Here is a 21,671-nt window from a genome sequence, read left to right as displayed (position 1 = left end):
TTCCAGCCCTCTCCATGGGAGATCTTCAGCCTCAGTACTGTCCACTCCTGGAGGAAAGGGATCTTGGATCCCGACTGGGCCCTCATGGGCACCTACCTTGTGTCATGCCTGGAACCCTGGGGGGCAAGGATGAGCCTCCCGTTTGTGCAGATGGGGAAACGATCGACTGTCTCAAACTGTGCACCAGTTCGGTGCAGCTGCAGAGGCAGGCGCGGTTGTGTGGGGCTGGCGTGCCCTCTAGCGGCCACCGTGCGCCACACTCCGCCCCGCGGCTAGAGCTGCCCAAGGTCCGACTGGCAGCCGTCGACTGGCAGGGAAGTCCCTTCTTGGAGCCATCCGCCGTCCAGCGTGCTGCTGCCCCACCTCACCCGGGCTGACAACAGTCTCTCCCAGGCTCTCTCCACTCATGGTTTCCCAGAGACCCCACAGCGGCTGGTCGCGCCGCCCCGATTGCCATGGAGACCGCTTATACACAGTTTCCCCCTTCCCCTCCACCTTGTCCTAAGTAGGGCCGGCAGGCCGCCGGGGCGGGCGGCCACGGCCCCATGAACAGCAGGGCCCCAGGGACGCTGGCCGTGGAGAGAGTGAAATTCTTCGGCCAGCACCGCGGGGAGGTGAGGCCCTGTAGATCTCTGCCCAGATCTTAGGCTTCTTGGCTTTAGAGAGGTTTCTGGTTCTGTGTAGTGGGAGCCCGAGTGTTCTCTGGGCTCCAGTTGCGGAATGGGCTCTAGAATTCTAAGCACTGGTTCCACAGGGGGCTCAAACTCCTGGCTGATTCCAATGCTCTTTGGACTCTGGCTTAAGAGGGAACTCGGGGCTTAGAGTAGATTTTGAACTAGCTCTGGGCTTCAGCTCTAGAATGGGCTCTTGGCTTCTACAGAAGGCTCCAGCCTCTGGCTTCAGTGAGGGCTCGCTCTGAGCTTCAGGTTCTTGTCTTTTTTTTTTTTTTTTTTTAATTTTTGGCTGTGTTCAGTCTTCGTTGTTGCGCATGGGTTTTCTTTAGTTGCGTCCAGCGGGTGCTACTCTTTGTTGCGATGTGCAGGTTTCTCATTGTGGTGGCTTCTCTTGTTGCGGAGCACGGGCTCTAGGCATGCAGGCTTCAGTAGCTGTGGAATGCGGGCTCAGTAGTTATGGCTCACGGGCTCTAGAGTGCAGGCTCAGTAGTTGTGGCGCACGGTCTTAGTTGCTCCGTGGCATGTGGGATCTTCCCAGACCAGGGTTCGAACCCATGTGCCCTGCATTGGCAGGCGGATTCTTAACCACTGTGCCACCAGGGAAGGAAGCCCCAGGCTCTGGTCTTACAGGACAGCAGAGAGGGCTCCAAGCTCTCGGCTCCCCTGCAGGGTGGTTCCTGAGTTCTGGTTGTTGAGAGAGGCCTGAAGTCCAAGCTCCAACCCCAGGCTCCTGGGGCAGTATTTATGGCTGGCCCAGGAGTCTGGGGTTAGGGATGAGCAGAAAGGTGTTTCTTGCCCCAGGATAGGACTTTTGTGCTCTCCTTGCAGGTCACCTCTTCTGCCTTCTCTCCCGATGGCCAGAAGCTGCTCACAGCCTCCGAGGATGGCTGTGTATATGGATGGGAGACCCAGCGTGGGCGGCTGCTGTGGAGACACATGTGGGGCTCTTCACCCCAGATGGGGAGACTGAGGCCTATGGCCCTGTTGTGGCTTTCTACAGAGCCTACCACAATGACCTCTGACATCTGAGCTGAGCATCCATGCAAGACAGCCCAGGCAGGGCAGGGTCAGGAGGGCAAGGAGACAGGACCTGGTCCCTGGGGTCCTGAGTCTCTGACTCTAACAGACCTGGACTCAAATCCTACCACTTAAAAAATCTACATAATACCCTATTAACCATTTTAAAGTGTACAGTTCAGTACATTCACACTGTTGTGCATCTAGCTTCCAGAAGTCTCTTCGTATCTTGCAAAACTGAAACTCTATACCCATTAAACTCCCCATTCCTCCTTTTCCCAGCCCCTGACAATCACTGTCCTGCCTTCTGTCTCCATTTTGACTAAGTACAATACCTGGTATAAGTGGAATCACACACTATTTCTTTTGGTGACTGATTTCACTTAGCATAATGTCCATCTATGTTTACCCACTTTTTTGACTGTGATTGAACTCAAGTCATGTCACCTTCTCTGCACCTATTTCCTCTTCAGAATGGGGATAATAGTTGCTACCCTATAGGATGAGATAATGCAAGCAAAGTACCTGGCACCCAGTAAGAACTCAGTAGACGTAACTTATGATTATTAAGACAAGAAAAAACAAATCTGGTAATTATAGGGCAGACTGATTCATGTTGTAATAGGGAAAGTCCAGGGGCTGGGGAGCTCTAAGAGGGTAATGAACCTACGCTGGGCTGTCGAGGAGCTTCTGGGAGGTGTCTGCATTTGATTTGGGTATTGATCTTCCAAATAGGCAAACTGAGTTGGGCATTCCAGACCAAGGCATGGAAGCCCAGGAATTTTCCAGGTGGCGGGAGGGTGAGGGTTAGAAGTGAGGAGAGGGGCGGTAGGCAACGAGACTGAAGAAATTAGCAGGGGTTGGACTGCAAGGGCCAGAGGTGGAGCGCAGTGCCCCGTTCCTTGACCACAGCCGCCCACCTAGGCCCCCGTGAGGTTCTGCCGCTTCTCCCCCGATGGCTGCCTCTTTGCCAGCACCTCCTGTGACCGCACCATCCGCCTGTGGGATGTAGCAGAAGCCAAGTGTCTGCAGGTCCTACAGGGTGAGCGGGCTGGGTGGGACTGGGAGCCAAGCAGCCAGGCCTGGTTTCCCTTTCGGACCCTGCTGTGTCCTGTGCCACCTCGCCCCTGCCTCGCCCCCTGGCCGGTGCCTGCAGGTCACCAGCGAAGTGTGGAGACCATCAGCTTCAGCCCTGACTCAAAGCAACTGGCATCAGGCGGCTGGGACAAGAGGGTGATGCTCTGGGAGGTGCAGGTAGGTGGAGGGGCAGCCAGTGAGGCCTGGGATCCAGGGATGCACACCGTCCACAGTGGCCACACTTTCCAACTGGGAAAGGTTGTTTGTCTTCCCCACCCCTGGCATCCCATTCCCTTGCATCTGGCTGCAGCTACCTCCCCAGTTCCCCTCTCCCTACCCTCATGCCTCAAGACCTCTGCCATGAGATTCCCCCTGCCTGTACTGCCCTCCTCTCTTGCCAAGGCCCGGGAAGCCTCCCCTAACCCCTATGCTGCATCACACTACCCAGGCAGCCCCACAAGGAGGGCCTGGGTCTGACTCACTTGAGGCAGAGAACCTGTCACGCAGCCTCTGGGCTCTTTCCTCCAGTCAGGCCAGGTGCTGTGCCACTTGGTGGGACACCGAGACTGTCCCAAGCAGTGACTTCGCACCCAGCTCAGACTGCTTGGTGAGCCACACCTCTGCCCGGGCCCCACCTCAGTGGCCTAACAAGTGGTTAGAATTCTACACCTTGACAGTGACTTAGCTCTTCTGAGCCTGTCCCCTCCTCTGTAAGATGGGGATTTAGCAGGGCTTGGCGAGATGGTGCCTGCTTTCTGTGAGCCTAGCCAGTCGAGGAACCGGGGGGCACCATGCTTACGGGGGCTGTCTGCAGGCCACGGGCTCTTGGGATTCCGCCATCCGCATGTGGGACCTTCGGGCAGGGACTCCAGTGATCTTCCACCAGGAGCTGGAGGGCCACAGTGGCAACGTCAGCTGCCTGTGCTACTAAGCATCTGGCCTATTGGTGGGCTGGGTTGCCTAGGTTCCAGGGTGGCCCCTTGCTGACTACAACTCTTTGAGGGTCACTCTTTGAGGCCATTTTGGGGGCAGAGTATGCAGGCCCCAAACCTCTATGCTTAGACCTGTCTGCTTTCCAGGTGTCCGGCTCCTGGGACAAGACTATCCACACCTGGAAGCCCTCAACCGGAAGCCTGCCTGTCCAGCTTAAGGGCCACATCACCTGGGTGAAGAGCAGAGCTTTCTCCCCTGATGGGCTGCAGGTGGCCAGCACTGGCTACTCCCACATGGTAACCCCACCCCATCAGGCCTTCCTTCCTGTGAACTCCTACCCCACATCCTCCCTACCGGAGCCCTCAGCACCCCATGTCCAGAAATGTCCACATCCCTATCTGCCCTAAATAGGAGGCTACCAAGGGCAGGACCCAGGTGCCAACCACTTCCTTACCGAATGCCTGGCACTAAGGTCTGCACTGGCCCAAATGTTAGTGGCACCGACATTTCTATGACTCAGCTTCAGGGGAAAGGAAAGTATCGCACTGAATTTCTGCATCAGCTATTACGCAGCCCTTGTTAAACACAACTCACAGACAACAAAACCCAGATCAAGAAGTTAACATGTTGGCTAAGACTCACCCCAGTGTGATTTTGTCAAAGATGCCAGACTTGCCTATGAGATTTCCCTACCCCCCAGCCTGTTTTGATTTCCAGGTCAAAGTCTGGGACTACAATACAGGAAAGAGCATTGAGACCCTGAAGGTAATGTCTGTGGCTACAGCAAACAAGGGTGCAGAGGAAGGCCTGCTAGGGGAGGCCCGCACCCACAGAGCCCCATACCATGCTTTTGGCAGGGAGTCCTGGGTATGGCCCATGCCTGTGCCTTTACCCCAGATGGGAAACTCTTAGTGTCTGGAGCTGCTGCTTAGACAAAATTCCAAGTTCACTGCAAATCACCCAGAGCTGCTCAAACAGAACATCACACTACCTATGGCTCTGAAGATCTTCCACCCCTGCTTCTCCCTGCCCAGGGGGCACAGGACCAAAATAACCATAAGAGAGTGCCCAACAGGCCCCTGTGGCCAGGGCTGCCATGGCCCCCCACCAGGGCCACCAACAGCAGCAGGCCAGCCTGCTGGGATCCATCAGACACCCGGTAACCGTAACCAGGGCCGCACCAGCCCATCTCTCCGGCACTTAGTAGAAACCCCTATAAACACAAAGCAACACCAGCCAGTTAGTTTGTTTTATTGACACCTGGATGCTCAGGCCTTGACCGCGTACTTCCGGAGTGGGTACAGCCGCTCCTTCCGCTGCTGCTTCTTGGTCTTCAGGTTCTCTTCGTGTTTGTTGAGCCGGCGGCGCATGGCACGCGTTTTCTTGGGCCGCAGATCCAGGGGCTTGTACTTCTTGCCCTGGGTGAGGGGGAGCGGGGGAACATGAGGACCAGGGTTTGGGAGCTACTGCGGTAGCTAAGGAAGCCACAGAGTCGGAACTGAGATGCTGGAATGTGCCTGGGGAGATGCAAGCGTGAGGAGCTGTATGACACCCAGCCCAGGAGGGGACTGGAGACTGAAGTGTTGCCAGGCCATACTTTGCTTCCTAGCTCTTTAATTCCCCCAAGTTCAAGGCTGGGAAGGACTGTCCTCATTTTCTTTAAGTATATTGATTTGCTGGGCTAGGAAGTAATTTTGCCCAAATCTCAGTGAAGCTGTAGTGGAACTTGGGGTGCACACCCAAGTCAACCCACTCCCTACTTGGTGCTCTTTCCACCAGATTGCCAGCCGTGGAGTCAACGTCACACCCCAACCCAGCAAGGGATGGCTGGTACCCACCGAGTCCTGGGGGCATTTCCTGTTATCTCCGCTTAAATTATGTGTGTGTGTACGGGAGGGTGAGATGTGCAGCTTAAGCTGGTGCTCAATTTATCTGAAGGACCTGCCAGGTACCTGTGGTGACATGCCCACTGAACACATGCATCTCAGAAGGAAGACCTGGCTCGGCCGAGACCATCCTGCTATGAGGGGCCAAGCCCCCCTTCCTGACTTGGCTCCTGCTCCTAGACCTTTCTCAGGGCATTGTCTCTCCATCTCTGCTCCCACTTGTTCCCGACCCACTTCCTCCTCAGTGAGGAGTCTAGGCTAAGGCAGCTCTCATGGTTCCCTTTGTTCTGCAAAGGTCCCCTGGGGCCTCTTCAGTTTGAGGCCCTGTGCTGGGTGCTGGTTTAGCTACAAATGAGACCTGCTCCCTGCTCAAGGAGCTCCCAGCACAGTGGAAAACGGAAAACAAGTGGTGCATCATTGTGGAGGAGGAAAGAGATTAAGGAAGGTTTCACCTAAATGACTGACAACAGCCTTGAAAGCAACGGGCACGTCAACTGCAGGAGAAACCAGAGTGGGCACAAAAGCCCTGAAAAGTGACAGCTCAGGCTGGGCTGCCAACAGCCTGGAGGGGTAGGCACATGGCAGGCGTATGTGAGCTAAGCGGGGTTCAGGTCATGAACAGCCTCAGTGCAGAGAACTGCAGGGAAAAAGTTAAGCAGGAGACGGGGGCAAGCTCTGTGGGGGGACCTGGAAGCATGAATGTCTGTCCACCCACATCCCTCATATCAGTTGGTACAGGTCAGGGCTTCATCTGTTTCCAATTTACCAAGCACCTTAGAGCTCTGCTGTCCAAGAGTGGCCACTAGCCACACACACTGTTTACATCCTTCAGTCACTGTGACCACATAAGCACTTAATAGGCACGCATGGCCAGAGGTTACTGTATCGAACATCAACGTCTCTCATAGAGACCTTACCTCTATCTCCAGGAGTCCTGCCTGGCTGTTTGGGGGAGTGTACTCACTGGACGGTCATGAAAGCAATTTTTCCAGGCCACAACTCTACATGGTCCCCTCAGAGCCTGATGAAAGCTCCAGACCCAATTCTCAGAATACGTTCCCCCAAACAATGCACACACGTCAGGGGGTGGCAGCAACCCTCCCCCCACATGCTGCAGTCCCCTGGGCAGCCAGCCCCGGCACACCGTGATGACTTTTTTGATGTGTCAAACCCTCCAGTCATTCAAACACTAATTTGGGTATTGATATGAAGCCATTCTGCAGATGCTATCAAAGCCCCTAATCAGTCAGCTTTAATTAAGAGATTATCCAGAGTAACCTGGGTGGGCCTGATCACAGCCGAAAGGCCTTAAAGGCAGGGCTGTGGCTTTCCCCAAGAAATCCACCTGAGGGCAGCAGCTTCAACCAAACCTTGAGCTCCAGCTTGCTCACAGATCCTCTCTTCCCAACAAGCGTGCACCCCACCATCAAACAAGCCATTTCCTTGTAATAAACCAAATGTGTGCATACACAGTATATAAAATCTCCTACTGGTTCCACTTCATAGCTTGAACCCTGACAACACTAGTTTTAGGCACAAGCAAAAAATGATTATAAAAATTCTAGGCTGAGTGAGGGGCAGGTACCTGTGGAAAATCTCCAGGAAGCACTCAATCCACCCTTACCAAGACATGGTTTGGAACCTAGGCCCAATCCATTTACTGTAGGTGGCGCTGGGCAACTTAACCTCTCTAAGCGTTGAGGTCATCATTTGAAAAATGAGGATACCAGATGCTTGGCAGTGACTGGCAGTGCTAGCAAGACCATTAAAACATTTAAACAAGACTGCCCAAACTCAGCTGGTGAGGTTTTATTCAAAACCCATCTCCAGCCAGACTCCCACATCTTTGATTTCTTGACAACTGCAGCCCCAAGGAAATGCAGTCTGCATTCCATATGCTAGTAAGAAGGTGAACACATCCACAAGCTGAGAAGTCTCTAGAAAGCCCAGTCCCAAGCACCCCAGCAGAAGCTTGCCATACTGCTCCTCTAGCCAAGCACCACTGTCCCTTAGCCACTAACCTTATAGAATTTCCTGAGGTTCTCTTTCTGAGTCTGGTTAATGACGGTGAGTACACGGGCGATGGATTTGCGAACAACACGGCTACAAAACAGAGACATCGATCAAGATGGGGAAGACACACAGCACTCCCCAAGGTATCTATTTCAGGGCCTGACCCAGATGTCATAGGGCAGGGGCATTCCCCATCAGCTCACCCACATTCACCCAGGAGGTACCTAACCCAGCCCAGGAGGAAGGTGTTCTGGAGGGAAGAGAGACAATAGATGAGTATCCCAGGACTGGGGACATGGAACGGCTGGCATATCCAGTGCTTTCGAAGAGTTGTGAAGTATTCACTGAGGAGGCTTAATAAGGAGAGGTGAAGGGCAGATCAGGAAAGATCTCCCATCCCAGACCATATATCTTGAGGGCTATGAAGACGACCTAACCAATGCCAATCAGCTAAACGACCTAACCAATGTCAATCTGAATGAGCTGACTGGAGGGAATCATGCCGCAAGCTGCTTAGGGAGTCACAGGAGGGGTCACTGGGGAGGGGACAAGGCTGAAGACAGGAACAGGCTGGGAATAAGTGAATTTGCAGTCATGTTGAATGTGAGTGCTGCTTAGTAAATGACTGGTAAACACAGTCTTGAGGATTCAGCATGCACCACCACAGGAATATTATTGGGTGCCCATTTTATGAAAGAGGAAAGAAAAACCTGGGTGGTGAGCCAATCTACCCACCAAGTAGGATGTGGCAGAAGCGGAATTTATGCCCAGGTTGACTAACTCCAAATCCATGCTCCTTTCACAAATCTTGACTCTTGCTCCACATACATCAGTAAGTTACACTACAACTCAAGTAAGGGGTGCAAGGGGTCCCTCAACCAAGTGAGGGGGGATGCGGAAAAAAATCCAAATGCTGGTGGGAGGTAGGAGAAAGGGGTCAATGAGACGTTCGAAGGTACCATTAAAATGAGTCTTCAGGGACACCCAGTTCTTTCTCCAGCCAGAGAAGTTGAAGGAGGTTACTCCAGGCAAAAGGACCACAGGTCAAAGGCAGGTCACCACGCACCTGGGCATGAGCAAGGGGAGCCTAGAGAGGCTGGCTAAGAAGGGCACGACATTCCGACCCACGGATGCATGGAATGGGCACTTAAACGGACACCTCCTTAAGCCAACTTCGAAAATCCACAAATGTTCCCGACGCATATGTCCCCCCCACGCCCAGAGGGCCGTAGTCTGGCCTCCCGTCACTTACATCTTGGAGAGTTTGGAAGCCGCGCCGCCTGTTACTTTAGCCACGCGTAGCTGGGACAGCTCCACTTTCAGGTCCTCCAGCTGTTTCAGCAGCTCCTCCTTCTTCTTGCCGCGAAGGTCTCGAGCCTTAATCTTGGCCTGAACGAAAGAAAGGGTCTGGGTCAAACACCCAGAGGGGCCGTCTCCCCCTCGGCCACTTACCGAGGCTTCCACCGGCCATCGTCCCCTCCACCTGCGTCGTAATCAGCCCCTGGAGGGCGCGCGCCTCGCCCTGGGCCAGGAGCGCGCTGGAGGTCCAGCACTACCGTGCCTTGGGCAGGGCAACCCAGGCCGCAGCAGGCGCGCCCTCGCCCAGGCCTGCTGCGAGGCTGGGCCACTACCCCCATTCCGCAGGGGGAAAGACGGAGGCCCCGGCAGAGCGCGCGTACCTCTCCTGGTCTAGGCCTACGTGGGGAGAAAGCGAGGGGCCGGCTGGGGCGACGCTAGGCCATTACGCAGGGCCTCCCACAGGCCAGGTTGGTAGATGGGCTCTCAGGATTCGCCACGCGACCCCCACCCCAGCCCCTGAGCCCCACAGCGCGCGGATGGAGCCCGATTGTCCTACACTCACCATGACTGTAGGGTCGGCCTCCACCGCCTTCTCGGAGGAAAAGAGGAAGGGGCGGGGCTGACCTCCACAACTACAGCCGGGTGGCGGCGGGCGTGGCCAATAACGCTGGCGGGGGAAGCCCTGGCTCCGCCCCTTCCGCCTCACCCCCCGCGCGAGGAAAGCTGTGGTCCGGTCCGCCGTGCCCCGCCCCGAGGAGCCGGAGACCCGCCCAGCAGTGCCCGCGTCTTCTTCCCGCGCTCTGGAGAATACTTGGGTTCGGCGTATTGCCCAGAGCAGCGCTGTGGGGAAGTCGAGGCCTGGGGTGGCGGCAATTTACTGGACTAGTAAGGACTCGGATTCATCCATTCATTTACTCATTCATTCATTCATTTGGTAAACCTTTGCAGGTCGCCCAGTGTGTGCTACTCCGTGCTGGGCGCCGGTGTTCCAGGGGTACAGAGTATGAAGGTTGAAGGTTTTCAAAGATGAATTAACATGGCCTCTTCCTTGGAGGAATTTAAAGTCCAAGGTGGGCGGGGAAGGGCGGGGTCAGACAACTATAATCCAACTGCAAAAAAATTCTAGTGGAGACAGCATGCGTTAGGGGAAACATTCATGGCCTTTTCTTAGTGAACCTGACCCGGTTTCAAATTCTTATCCTGTTGCCTGGTGCTAGCTGACTCTCCCTTCCCCTCCCTGAGTCTTAGTTTTCTCACCTGTGATATGGGGTATTTATAAGGATCAGGAAGATAACATGTAAAACTCTTAGCACAAGACCTGATGCAGGACTTCCCTGGCGGTCCAGTGGTTAAGACTGAAGTTCCAATGTAGGAGGCAGAGGTTCCATCCCTGGTCGGGGAACTAAGATCCCACATGCCGTGGGGCACGGCCAACAAAACAAAACACCTGATGCATAACAAGCGCTCAAAATATCATCACCATCAATATTCCCAGTTGAATGAACACTTGAGATGGCCTGAAAGTTAAAAGGCGGATTTCACAAGGGAAAGTGCTCAGGCTTTCTGACTGGACGGTTGCATTGTTGCCCCAACCAGCAAGCATGAATCTGTGCTCTAGTGTCACTCCATTGCCCTTAACAAAGGCACACCCACACGTTAGAGCTCTAGTTAAAGCCAGGTTGGCCCCTTGCTGCTGTCACGTGTCTCCTCCAGGAAGCCTTCTCCCATCCCCTTATGGGTTTCCATTAATGGACAGTAGCCTTGGACTCAATTGGGACACAGACGGCCCTTGTGTGCAGAGCTTTCTGGGCAATCCTCTCTTTAGCCCCAAACATACTGAATTAAAATAAATTTACGTATCTATCTCCACAGCCAGCCTGGAAGTTCTCCAGGGATCAGAACCATGGCTGACACCTGGTTTGGTTTTTCTCATCTCCAGGCCCAGCATATGGATGCTTGTTGGATGAACTGAATTAATCAGCTTTGCCCAAGATCACCGGGAGGCATGCTTCCAGGAAGTGGAGGGAGGTGGAGAAGAGAGAGCAGAGGACATTCTTGGCATGGATTAGTCTTAAATGGAAGTTGAATGGTGCACAGGGACTTGACTATCATATTTTCCAAATGCTTATAGTTCTATTAAAGGTAATGATTGTGTACATCTTTTCTGAACTTGAAGTCACCTATGACTACCCTGTTTCTCTTACATGCCACATCCAACCCACTCCCAAATTCTGCAGCCTCTTTCTTCAAAATACCCAACCTCTTCCCACCACTGTTACTGGCACCTGCCTGGCCTGAGCTGCCATTGCCTGTCACCTGGACCATTGATGTCACTTCTTAAATCACCTACTTTGGCTCAGGCTCCCATGTGTTCTCAATACACATTTGAGGGACCCTTTTCAAGTCAGATCATGTCACTGCTCTGCCCAGAATTTCCAGGGCTGTCCTGAGTTAAGACCACATCCTTTCCTCAGCCTACAAAGCTCTACAGCACCCGCCCCTCCCCCCCACCTCCCTTCCATCTTATTTCTTCTCACTCCTCTGCTCCAGTATGGCCTTGCTGTTTCTGGAATACACCAAGCCTGCCCTGTCTTTGAGCCTTTGCTCGGCTCCCTCCTTCACTTCCTGCAGGTCCTTGATCAGCGTCACCTCCTCGGGGACACTTCTCTTGACCACTTTATCTGAGTTACTCTCAGAAATTGCATGTTGTTTTTTTCTTCTCCTCAGAATACAGTCATCCCTGACATAGTGTGAATTTTTAATTCTGCCCCCTTGACTGGAATGGAGATCCACGGTCATAAACAGTGACATTATTTCATTCACCAGTTTATTTGGGGGCTATTTCCTTACTTGTAAAACGGGCATTTTGGTTTAAAATTCCTTCTGATCAGGATGTTCTGGGGATATGAATTTCTGTTGTCTTGTGGCCTCCCTAGGTCACACAGATTTCTTCCAAGGTATGGAGCTGATAGGCAGGTCTTCCAGGACCGATACTTTTTTTTTTTTTTTTTTTTTGCGGTACGCGGGCCTCTCACCGTTGTGGCCTCTCCCGTCGCAGAGCACAGGCTCCGGACGCGCAGGCTCAGCGGCCATGGCTCACTGGCCCAGCCGCTCCGCGGCATGTGGGATCTTCCCAGACCGGGGCACGAACCCGTGTCCCCTGCATCGGCAGGCGGACTCTCAACCACTGTGCCACCAGGGAAGCCACCTGATACTTTTATTTAGCACCTGCTTCCCACTGTAGGAGTCTATCTTTAGCACCCAAGATTAGGTAGCATCCTAGTCTGACAATATTTTTTTGATCTGTAGACACAGTTCAATGGGAAGTATTCGAAGCAATGAAAACGAGTCACATCTCATTAACTTCTACTGGTCTTTATTAAAAGGAAAACTATTATATGAAAACAAAGACCCAATGTAGTCTCAGGCTAAGTCTCATTGATAGAACCCCTCAAGCAACAACCCAGGCACCTAATCTTGGCACTACAATGTTGTCCTTGACTCTGCCCTATCTCTCCCCATCTCAGACTCTGGGGGTTCGCTTCCTACCAGGATATTCCTCTCCAGCCAGGCAAGATATCTCAGCCCCCGAGGACCTTGCCCTTCCTGCCAGGATGGTGGCCACAGGGTCATCCCCCTATCCCCGCCCCCTACACACCCGGTCAAGGTGACTGCTACAGACGCGGGGCCGCCGCCCGCTCAAACCCAAATGTCTTGTCAGCACCCTGGATACACTTTAAACGTCTTTAAAGTCTCCCAGCCCATTAACAATACGGTCACTACAACAATAAGGCAGACGCAACCTCCACTGAGCTCAATGGGGTGGCGTCCAAAGCTCCTAAAATCCGAGACTTAGGTTCTCCCACCCCAGGTCACTCCCCGGGGCATAAGAATTACTACCCATCCCTCAGGCCTCAGCTCGAAGGTTTCTTCTCTAAGAAGCCTGCCCGGCATTCGACAGGCCGAGCCGGGCGCCTTATCCTGGGGGCCCCGTGCCCCCTCAGTCTGGGCAGAGATGACACCCGAAGTCGGCGAGTGTGCCCGCCCCGGCCCCCTCGGGTGCAGGAGCGAAGCCGAAGTGCGCAGTTATCGCGTCCAAGTGCTGGGCCTGCGCGGGATTGAGCGCCTGCTCCTCAGACGGGAAGACTTTACCTCCATGAAGCCAGGAGTCCCTCGGCGCTCCACAGGCCTCTTTCCCGGCGCTTCCCGACGCGCCCCACCCCTCCCTCCCACATCCGGTTCCGGCGTGGGCCGGAAGTGGGCGGGCGGCGGCTGCTGCGCGCGGAGGAGGTGGAGGAGGTGCCGGGTGGCAGCTTCCCGCCCCCGAGCCGGAGCCGGTTCCGAGCGGAGTGGAGTGGAGGTCTTCCCCGGAGCGTAGCTGCACGAGCGGGCGCCGAGCCCCCGCCATGGCCCGGAACACGCTGTCGTCGCGCTTCCGTCGGGTGGACATCGACGAATTTGACGAGAACAAATTCGTGGACGAACAGGAGGAGGCGGCGGCGGCGGCGGCCGAGCCAGGCCCGGATCCTAGCGAGGTGGACGGGCTCCTGCGGCAATATCCTTCTCCCGTGCGGCGGCCCGTACTCCCCTTTGGCCCGGCCTTCCCACTTCCCTCATCCCCGGCTCCGGCCCTTCAGGCCGACCTCCCCACTCCTCTCAGCCCCGGATCCCTCAGGTCAGTCTCCCGACTCCCTTCCGACCTGGCTCTCCTCGGGCCACGCATCCCCACTTCCCTCTGACCCGGCCTCCCCACTCTCCTTGTCCCCGGCCCGAGCCCTCGGAGCCTCCCTCAAAAGCGCGGCCCCACGCGGCCCCCGGATCCTGGTGGGCCGGCCTGCCCGGCGGCCCCAAGAGCGTGCCGGAGGGGCCTCCGGCTCGTAGGCCCCTCACTCTTGCACGAGACCTCTCCCCTTTCTTCCCCCTTGCCTCCCCACGCCCTCAGGCTGGCCCTTCCTTGGGCGCCCGATCACTCCATCCCTCCCATGCGGGAAACGGGGCTATACTCGGGCATGATCGTCGGGAGGCGCCGAGGTGAGCCACCGCTGAGTAATTGAGCGGCCAGGGCGGCTCCCAGGCACAGTCCTCTCGGGCCGGATTGCAGCACCACCTGAAAATAGGTGGGTGGATGGCTGCGGGGAAGAAAGGCCCCATGGGGGGAGCCAAGGCTGCAGCCTTAGTCCAGCCCTGAGGTTTGAGATCGCACCTCCCACCCCAGAATCATTCTGACCCTGCGGCTTAATGCCACTCTTCCTCACCTATTCTTAGTTATGACCATTCATTGGGCTTTGGACCTCGATGGTTTCAGCCACGTTCAACAAGTGAGTTTTGCCCCCCCACCCCCGCATAGGCTTCTTGTGCAGGAAGCAGTGGAAAAAACTAGTCGTTTAGAGCTAAGAAAAAACGGGCAGCATAAAGTGAGATGTAAAAGTAGAGCCCCACGACTGGAAATGACTGTTCTGTGGTCACAGAAAACAAGCATTTAGAAAACAAGATTAAAAATAGAGTTGGCTGTCACAGCCTGCTTGGTCCCTTAGCAGTTTGAGCACAGGAAACTGACTTATTCTCACAGGAAGGATTTTTCTTTATTCAAATGGTGTTACAGGAAGTGCCTACCCCTCCCCTGCACTGGCCAGGGCAGGGTTGGAGGCTCATGCTGTACTGTATATAAATCAGGTTCTGGGTGTTTAATCAGTTGACTCAGCTTGGGAAGTCGAGCCCATAGACTGCCTTGGGAGGAGTCCTACAGTGTTCCTCCAATGTGCCTTTGAAACAAAAACCTCCAGACTTTCTTTGTTTGAAAAGAAATGTGTTTTCAAAGGTGGTGATTCAAACTTGTATTTCCTGCCCCATCAGGGTCACCCTGCTTACCCCATTGGTGAAATGGGGCCATGAGAAGGGCCCCCATGAGGGAAGGTTGATTCTGCAGTCTGGTGTAGAACCTGGCTCATGGGCAGGCATTGCTGAAAGGACTCCAGCGTCAGGCCTGTGGCCCAGACCATCCACAAAAGGGGAGGGCAAGGTCCGGTTATCTGCTGTCTTGGTCTTGGTGCTGCAGAGACTTGTTGAAGGTCATCTCTTGGTACGCTTCTCACATGATAGGTTCCTTGAGGCTGCTTGGAGACCTAGGCTTAGCACATCAGGGGATGGTAGTTCCTCCACTAATGACAGTGTCAGAAACCTTGTTACCATGGAGAGTGTACCTCTTGGGATTGGGGAAGGGGAGGTTAGCAAATGAGAACTGAAATCCTGGCAAATGTGGGGCCCAGGAAGGAAGGAGGAAGGAGCTAATATTTGCTGAGTCCCTACCATGTGCCAGGTCTTGGATTTATGTTAGATTATTAAACTATAGAAAGGGCTTCTAGGAGTCTTAGAACAGAGGCGAGGGGAGTAGGGATAGGGGTTGGTTGATTGGAGTGAGGGGATGTAGGGAGTGGGCCTGTCCTAGTACTGTATAGGGAAGCGAGTCATGGTGGGAGATCACACACATGAAATAGAGCGTGGGCTGTGCATCCACACAGACCCAACTCAGTCTTCTATAGCTGTGTGACTTTGAATAGGTCACTTACACTCTCTGAACCTCAGTATCCTCCTGTGTTAAAAGGAGGAGAACCAAGCTGGGCTTATAGGTTCCATGGGACCATCACTGGACAACATCCCAGAAGGCTTTAGCACAGTGCTGGACATACAGTAAGTGTCCTGGACATGCACCTTGGGCCTGTGGGTGGAGTGGCAGCAGGGGATTGTAGAAAGAGCTTGGCTTTGGAGTCAGGCATCCTTGGGTTTGAAGGCCAGCTGGACAGCTTAGCTTTGTGACCTTGAACACATCATTTTCCTTCTCTGAGCCTCAGATTCATTGCCTTTAAAATCAGAATAATGATTCTTGTCACAACGAGCTGTTAGCAGTGATGAGATGACATGTGAAAACACCTGGGCACAGGATCTGAGACCTTGTAGGGATTTGAAAGAATTGGCTCCTTTTCTTCCTTGCTGAGGCACCTTCTGGTCCTCTGGAGGGAGATCTGTCCAGAGCAGTTTTGAATGATTTTGCAGTCTCCTCCCCTTGAGGAAATTTGTCGATGTTTGGAGATACTTTGTTTGTCACAACTTGGGGGATGGGAGGGAGTGCTACTGGAATCTAGTGCATAGAGGCCAGAGATGCTGCTAAATATCGTACCATGCATGCACAGGACAGACCCCACATCAGTCATCTGGTCTAAAATGTCAGTCGTAGTGCTGTGGTTGAGAAACCCTGATCTAGAGGAGACCAGGGGCTGGGCACGGTTCCTTGGCCTCCACAGCCTGTTCTCTCGAAGGGCCTAAAACCAGCTGAGACAGGCCAGCTTGATAAATGGTATGCCCCTCCCTACTCCCCAGTTCTCCCCAGCTGCTGAAGGCCCCCTACCTATCAACACCTATAGTGAATGTTTGGTAGAGGGGTGCTGCAGAGAGATTAACTCTAAAGCAGTGACTCTTTTTGCCCCTGTGGACTAGCTATCCTACCCTTACCCATTCATCTTCTGAAATATTTTGTTTCCCAACCGTGCTGGTTAGTGAAGAGCGAGCGCCAGCCTTCGTTTCCTCTGAAGCCTCTGGGACTCTGCCTATTGCTCTGGGATGTCAAATTCGAAAAGAGTTCTGAGGTAGAAATTATCAGTGGCTGATATCACACTGGCCCTAACCAGGCTGGGAAAAAGGAATTCCAAAGCTGACAGATACAGGGGTGTGGGAGAGTGGGCTGCCTCTCAGATTGGAAGGTGGATCAGAGCCCAGCAGGGTGCTAGGGAGCTCCACAGGGGTGGCTCCCTGGGTGTGTGGGCCCAGCTCAGTCAAGATGGAGGCCACACTAGGGAAGACCGGGGACTCGGCTTTGCTTGGGAGGTTCTGGCTGTTCACACATGGGTATCGCTGCATGAACAGGAGTAGAGACCCGATTGGGCGGAAGCCATTTCTTGTTCTATTTTTGAAGCTTTTTGGCTGAAGCCAGTGTTTCAGATGAGGAAATGAAAGTCAACTGATGTAATTCAGTTTAAAATAGGTGTCACCTTTGGGGACCTAACCCAGATTGTAATTTTCTTTTGAGCACTGGCTATTCAGAGCTCAGCAAAGATTATGTCAGGACTCCAGCTAAGGTTTGGGGAGCAAGGAGGGGAGGATTGATTCATTTTGTTGGCAAAAGGTTCTTTTAGATTGTTAAATTTCCCCCAGTTGGGACCTCACTGACTTGGGTAGGTCTTGGAGGATAAAAGTTTTAGCACATCTTAATTTCTTTAATAGTTTAACTGATAGAAAACATTGGATTAAGAGTTAGGAGACCTCCATTTGTGCCTTTGTTCTTCCCTTTTGAGAATGAGAAGATGAAAATGATAACCTTACTCGGTGGTCGTGAGGGTCCAGTAGGGCAGATAGGGTGCCAAGTAAGTGCACATCAGCTCAGTCAGATTTTGCTGCAAGTTACCCTGCGGGGGGCGGTTGCTTTGCTACTCCCTTCCCGGGAGGGAGCGAGTCCGTGTCCAAACTTGCTTTGAAGGGGAAGGTTTTGGGGCCGGCAGAGGAGGGGTTTGCAGGTTTGGCAGAGATGCCCCACCCACCCTCCATGTGGCTCAGGAGAGCCTGTAGGCTACCCTCTGAACTGGCTGTGCCCACCGGGAGGCCACAGTGGGAGGCGGGTGGATGTGGATAGATGCCATTTGACTCCACTCTCTTGAGCTCTTTTTGAAATGAGTTCGTTAATAAAAGCATGAACATGCTAGAGCTTAGCCATCCTTAACTGGTGCTGATGCACAGGGGACATGCTTCGGGCGTTTCATGCAGCCTTGCGGAACTCTCCCGTCAACACCAAGAATCAAGCTGTGAAGGTAAAGGGGGCTGAACTGCAGCTCTGCTGGGTGGGTGTTGGGACCAGGGCTATGGTTGTCCAGTGTGAGCTCCCTGGGACTCTGGACAGCATCTGTTTCATCTCTGCATCGGTGAGTATCTACCAAGGAAGTGAGTTGGCACCGGGCAGTGTTTCCACGGAAGCCTCCTGGCGCTCCTAACACCCAAAGCTGTCAGTGTTCATAGTAAACGCTCCCCAAAGAAACGTTCACTCCTCCCCGTTCACTCCTCCCTGAGGCCTCATGGGGTGAGAAGTCAGCCCAGCCCTTCCTGATGAGCAGAGTTATAAATTAGCTTGCCATGTGGGACTTAGCAGTGGTTATGCTTTTATAAGCTATTGAATAAGCTTTATTTGCATAAGGATTTTCAGTGCTTTTATGATTTCCTGCCTCGTAAAAACTAGGTGAGACCATACGGTTGTGCAGACTGTATCGGTTACGTTGTCTAAAAGCTCATCGCTGAGACTGTCTAAAATTTGGTCCAGGGAAAGGGTCTCTTTGGAGCTGGGGTTTTGCCATCTTGTGATGCCACTTTTTTTTTTTTTTGATGGCATCTTGATATAAATGGCTGCACCTGTCAAACACAGAGGAAAATGGCCCCTTTGTTCCATTGAGGGTGAGCGCAGACAGAAGGTGCAGCCAAGTAGACCTGGTTTTTTTTAATCTCCACAGTTATGATCCTGTAGAGTTGTTTTTATTTTGTTTTTTTTTTTTTTTGCGGTACGCGGGCCTCTCACCGTTGTGGCCTCTCCCGTTGCGGAGCACAGGCTCCGGACGCGCAGGCTCAGCGGCCGTGGCTCACGGGCCCAGCCGCTCCGCGGCATGTGGGATCCTCCCGGACCGGGGCACGAACCCGTGTCCCCTGCATCAGCAGGCGGACTCTCAACCACTGCACCACCAGGGAAGCCCATGATTCTGTAGAGTTTTAAGGCCTTGCTGATGTCATCAGAAATAGGGATGCTTCTCCCCAGGAAACCGCTTATTTCCCCCAAAATAAGTGGAATAAATTACTGGCTTTGAATACTTTGGGATACTTTGAAACTTAAATCAAGAAAAGAATTTCACTTAAGCATTCCAAATGAATTAGAAATTGGGCAGTGTTTCTAATGAGTTCTGACTACTTGGTTTGGTGGTTCTGAGCCTGCAGTGCAGGATGTGGATATGCCTGGGCCATGGCTCTAGGCCTCACTCCCTTTCTCTTTCCTCTGTAGGAACGGGCCCAGGGCGTGGTGCTGAAAGTGCTTACAAATTTTAAGAGCAGCGAAATTGAGCAGGCTGTGCAGTCACTGGACAGAAATGGCATTGACTTGCTCATGAAGTACATTTATAAAGGGTTTGAGAAGCCCACAGAAAATAGCAGTGCAGTGTTACTCCAGTGGCATGAAAAGGTATGTGAACATCAGGCAGCCCACTGAGTCACCCCAACCCCAGGGTTCAAATCAGCAGGCCAGGCCATCCCAAACAAACAAAGGACAGTGTGATAGGCATGTGAGAATGAGGGGCCATGCCTCAAGCAACCTGGGACATCTGAGCACTTAACCTCTCCCAAGGAAGCACCTGGTAGGGATCTGCCGTCTCTGGTAATCGCCATTGCTTTAGCTGCTGGTTTGTGCCGGGCAGGCATGGGGGCAGGTGACTTGGCGTGGTAAGGTAGAGGCAGGCTTGCTGGTGGCTGGGACTTAGTAATACTTTCTTTGGGCTTGTGGAGGTGGTGGTTGTGGGTCTTAGATTCAGGCTGAGCCCTCCCATTAGCTCTGAGGGCTTCCTGCTCCAGCCTCAACCTCACCAGGCCCAAGGGGGCAGTGGCAGATACCTTGGCAGTGTCTTTAACAGGGCCTTCATCCACCTGAAGCATGAAAAGCCTGTCCTTTGCTTGGGTCAGTATAAGAGCAGGGCCTTTCATCAAGCCTGTGTCCTTCCTGAAAAGCTCTGTTGAGTTTTAAGGGAGTGGCCCTTACTGAGGGATCGGTTGCTTGGGCAGCCTGGGGCTGGGCTGTGGCCTTTGGTCCTGCTGGTGGGTGTGCTCTGCCAGAAGGTGAGCTCCTAGGCTTAGTGGGTGGAGGTGGTTGTGGGGCTCAGGGGAACTGAGTGGTATGGAGGCCAGGCTCTCTGGTCCCTTTAAGGCAACTGGGTGCTCAGCCCTGTTGATGTTTCAGCTCTAATGGGCTAGTGTTTGTTTAAGTGCCTACGGCTGTGCCTGTAGGCTGGGACATGATGAGCTTGTCAAAGGGAAACTGGGGGTCTCTGTGTGAGCTTGGTAACAATGTTCTCAAGCCCAATTCTCCTGCCTCAAGAGCTAGCAGCTCTTGGGAACCCTTTGTTCCAGGACAGGGCCCCATCCCTTGAATGTGGACCCTGTTGGCACCTCTTAACCATGCTCTCGTGGGAATCCTTTTTCAGAAGGTCTATGACATGGTCAGGAGCCCATGGTCCCATCTTCCCTGGCAAGCTAGGCTCCCCTTGTCCAACCAAGTCTCAACTGACACCTTTTCTTTTCCTGCCCCTACAGGCATTAGCAGTAGGAGGACTAGGCTCCATTATAAGAGTTCTTACAGCAAGAAAGACTGTTTAAAAAAAAAAAAAGACTCATGTTACCTTGAGAAGAATTTTGGATGCACAGGCTGTTGAAGAAGGGATTGACAATGGACCATCTTCCTCAGAACTCCCAAGTAAACTATTTCAGGACATGCATCCGCTAAAGTGTATTTTATTTTCAAGGTGGAGGGAGAAATCGTCTTACTGTTTCCTAAATCCTTTGCAGGATCTGATAGTCTATGCCTTTGTCCACAAGTAATGCAGAACTGACATTGTGACTGTCTACCAGAGTGGCTGGCCCGCATTGGTCAGGTGTACCTGTGTGCACTGCCTGTGTAAAAGCGGGGAAGGATGACTTGGGCAGGTGCAGATTCAAGGGGTGTGGTAAAAAAGGGAGAGCTTGGTTTTTGTTGAAGTGGAAAACCCCCAAGGGTCTGTACAGACATCCCGACCTCCCAAAGAAGGCGGGCTCTCTTGGGTTCATTGTAAAGTGCCTGCTGCATCAATAAAGCTCTTGGCTTATTAGTATATACTCTGCAGTGTGTTTCATGTATATAAAAGAAATGGGTAATGGATGGTAATGAATGAGAGGTCGCCTGTTCTGGAAACTGGAATGGAGGGGGTAGACGTGTGTCCCCGCCGAGCCATGGGAGCGAGCGTGGCATTCCAGCCCTCCTGCCACAGCAGTACCTCAGGCCTGGGCTGCAGTGCTGCTGGCTGCTACAGAGAGCTGTTTTGCTGAATAACTATTTATTGTTTTTACTTCTTTCATTTGTGTGTAGTTTTGGAGCTTATTTAATAAAGTGCCAAACATTCAATAATTGACCTAAGCTTTAAAAGTCTTCAGTTTGTGTGACTGCACTTGGAGTCTTTTGGGAGCAGGCTTAGACGGGCCCAGTCACCACCTCCTGACGCTGGGTTCGGCTGTTCAGCAGGAACACCGTGATGTTGTTTTCTTTAAAGGGTTAAGAGCCAGAAACAGGTAGCAATCAGCCTATAGATATAAAAGGAACATTTTGTTCCCTGTAACCACTAACAATGGGGCCTCTCTGAAGAGCAGAGATGCTTTTCTTTCTTTCCCTTTTGGCACATGTAACTGCAGTTTGCTAAAGGTAGGGACCCCATTCATGTCCCTGAAGCTCTTCCCAGTCATGTGGGCCTTGGAGATGGAGGTTGACCAAAGTGACAATCCTCCCAACTCCTCTGCAGAACCCCACCCTTCCTGGGAGGTAGGACTGGGCTGCTGGCTTCATTAAATTACATGTAATGTTTACTCACCCAAACCTAATCTGGGGAGGTGCTTCCTGGAAGACTAGTGTTCTACAGGCCTTGAACTTGGCCTTGGAGTTTTAAATGTGAGACAC

General features: G+C 53.1%; 3 protein-coding genes across 3 annotated transcripts; 2 read left to right on the top strand and 1 right to left on the bottom strand.

The window, feature by feature from the left end:
• Positions 1-545: 545 nt before the first annotated feature.
• On the top strand, positions 546-4,633 carry WDR38 (WD repeat domain 38; the record flags this gene model as incomplete). The annotated part of the gene is given in 12 exon segments (XM_082843731.1): positions 546-614; positions 1,503-1,608; positions 1,611-1,612; positions 2,616-2,733; positions 2,848-2,945; positions 3,297-3,334; positions 3,336-3,375; positions 3,583-3,696; positions 3,700-3,714; positions 3,848-3,997; positions 4,419-4,466; positions 4,559-4,633. Coding segments are annotated over 12 exon segments (873 nt in total).
• A 307-nt stretch (positions 4,634-4,940) lies between these two features.
• Positions 4,941-9,517, bottom strand: RPL35 (ribosomal protein L35). Its single transcript, XM_082842700.1, has 4 exons — positions 9,462-9,517; positions 8,853-8,989; positions 7,609-7,690; positions 4,941-5,119 (listed from the first exon to the last, which is right to left on the bottom strand). The coding sequence occupies exons 1-4, from the start codon at positions 9,462-9,464 to the stop codon at positions 4,970-4,972; spliced, it is 372 nt and encodes a 123-aa protein (XP_082698826.1). The 5' UTR covers positions 9,465-9,517; the 3' UTR covers positions 4,941-4,969.
• A 3,710-nt stretch (positions 9,518-13,227) lies between these two features.
• Positions 13,228-21,040, top strand: ARPC5L (actin related protein 2/3 complex subunit 5 like). The gene is made up of 4 exons (XM_082842385.1): positions 13,228-13,455; positions 17,683-17,754; positions 18,984-19,160; positions 20,282-21,040. Exons 1-4 carry the CDS (start codon positions 13,306-13,308, stop codon positions 20,342-20,344), a joined length of 462 nt encoding a protein of 153 aa, XP_082698511.1. The 5' UTR covers positions 13,228-13,305; the 3' UTR covers positions 20,345-21,040.
• Positions 21,041-21,671: the final 631 nt, after the last annotated feature.

This window comes from Leucopleurus acutus (assembly GCF_964270905.1).
Source record: "Leucopleurus acutus genome assembly, chromosome: 7".
Lineage (NCBI taxonomy): Eukaryota > Metazoa > Chordata > Mammalia > Artiodactyla > Delphinidae > Leucopleurus > Leucopleurus acutus.
Note: the sequence above shows the minus strand (reverse complement) of the source record. Positions and strands in the feature narration are given on the sequence as shown.

What these genes read in the sequence shown, in the direction of transcription:
- ARPC5L (XM_082842385.1), top strand. Translation starts at nt 13,306, where the DNA reads ATGGCCCGGAACACGCTGTCGTCGCGCTTCCGTCGGGTGGACATCGAC. An exon ending in TGGACGGGCTCCTGCGGCAA is followed by an intron (nt 13,456 to 17,682) that starts TATCCTTCTCCC and finishes TGCTGATGCACA; the next exon opens with GGGGACATGCTTCGGGCGTT. An exon ending in CCAAGAATCAAGCTGTGAAG is followed by an intron (nt 17,755 to 18,983) that starts GTAAAGGGGGCT and finishes TTTCCTCTGTAG; the next exon opens with GAACGGGCCCAGGGCGTGGT.
- RPL35 (XM_082842700.1), bottom strand. An exon ending in GCTTCCAAACTCTCCAAGAT is followed by an intron (nt 7,691 to 8,852) that starts GTAAGTGACGGG and finishes TCTGTTTTGTAG; the next exon opens with CCGTGTTGTTCGCAAATCCA. An exon ending in ACCTCAGGAAATTCTATAAG is followed by an intron (nt 5,120 to 7,608) that starts GTTAGTGGCTAA and finishes CCCCTCACCCAG; the next exon opens with GGCAAGAAGTACAAGCCCCT.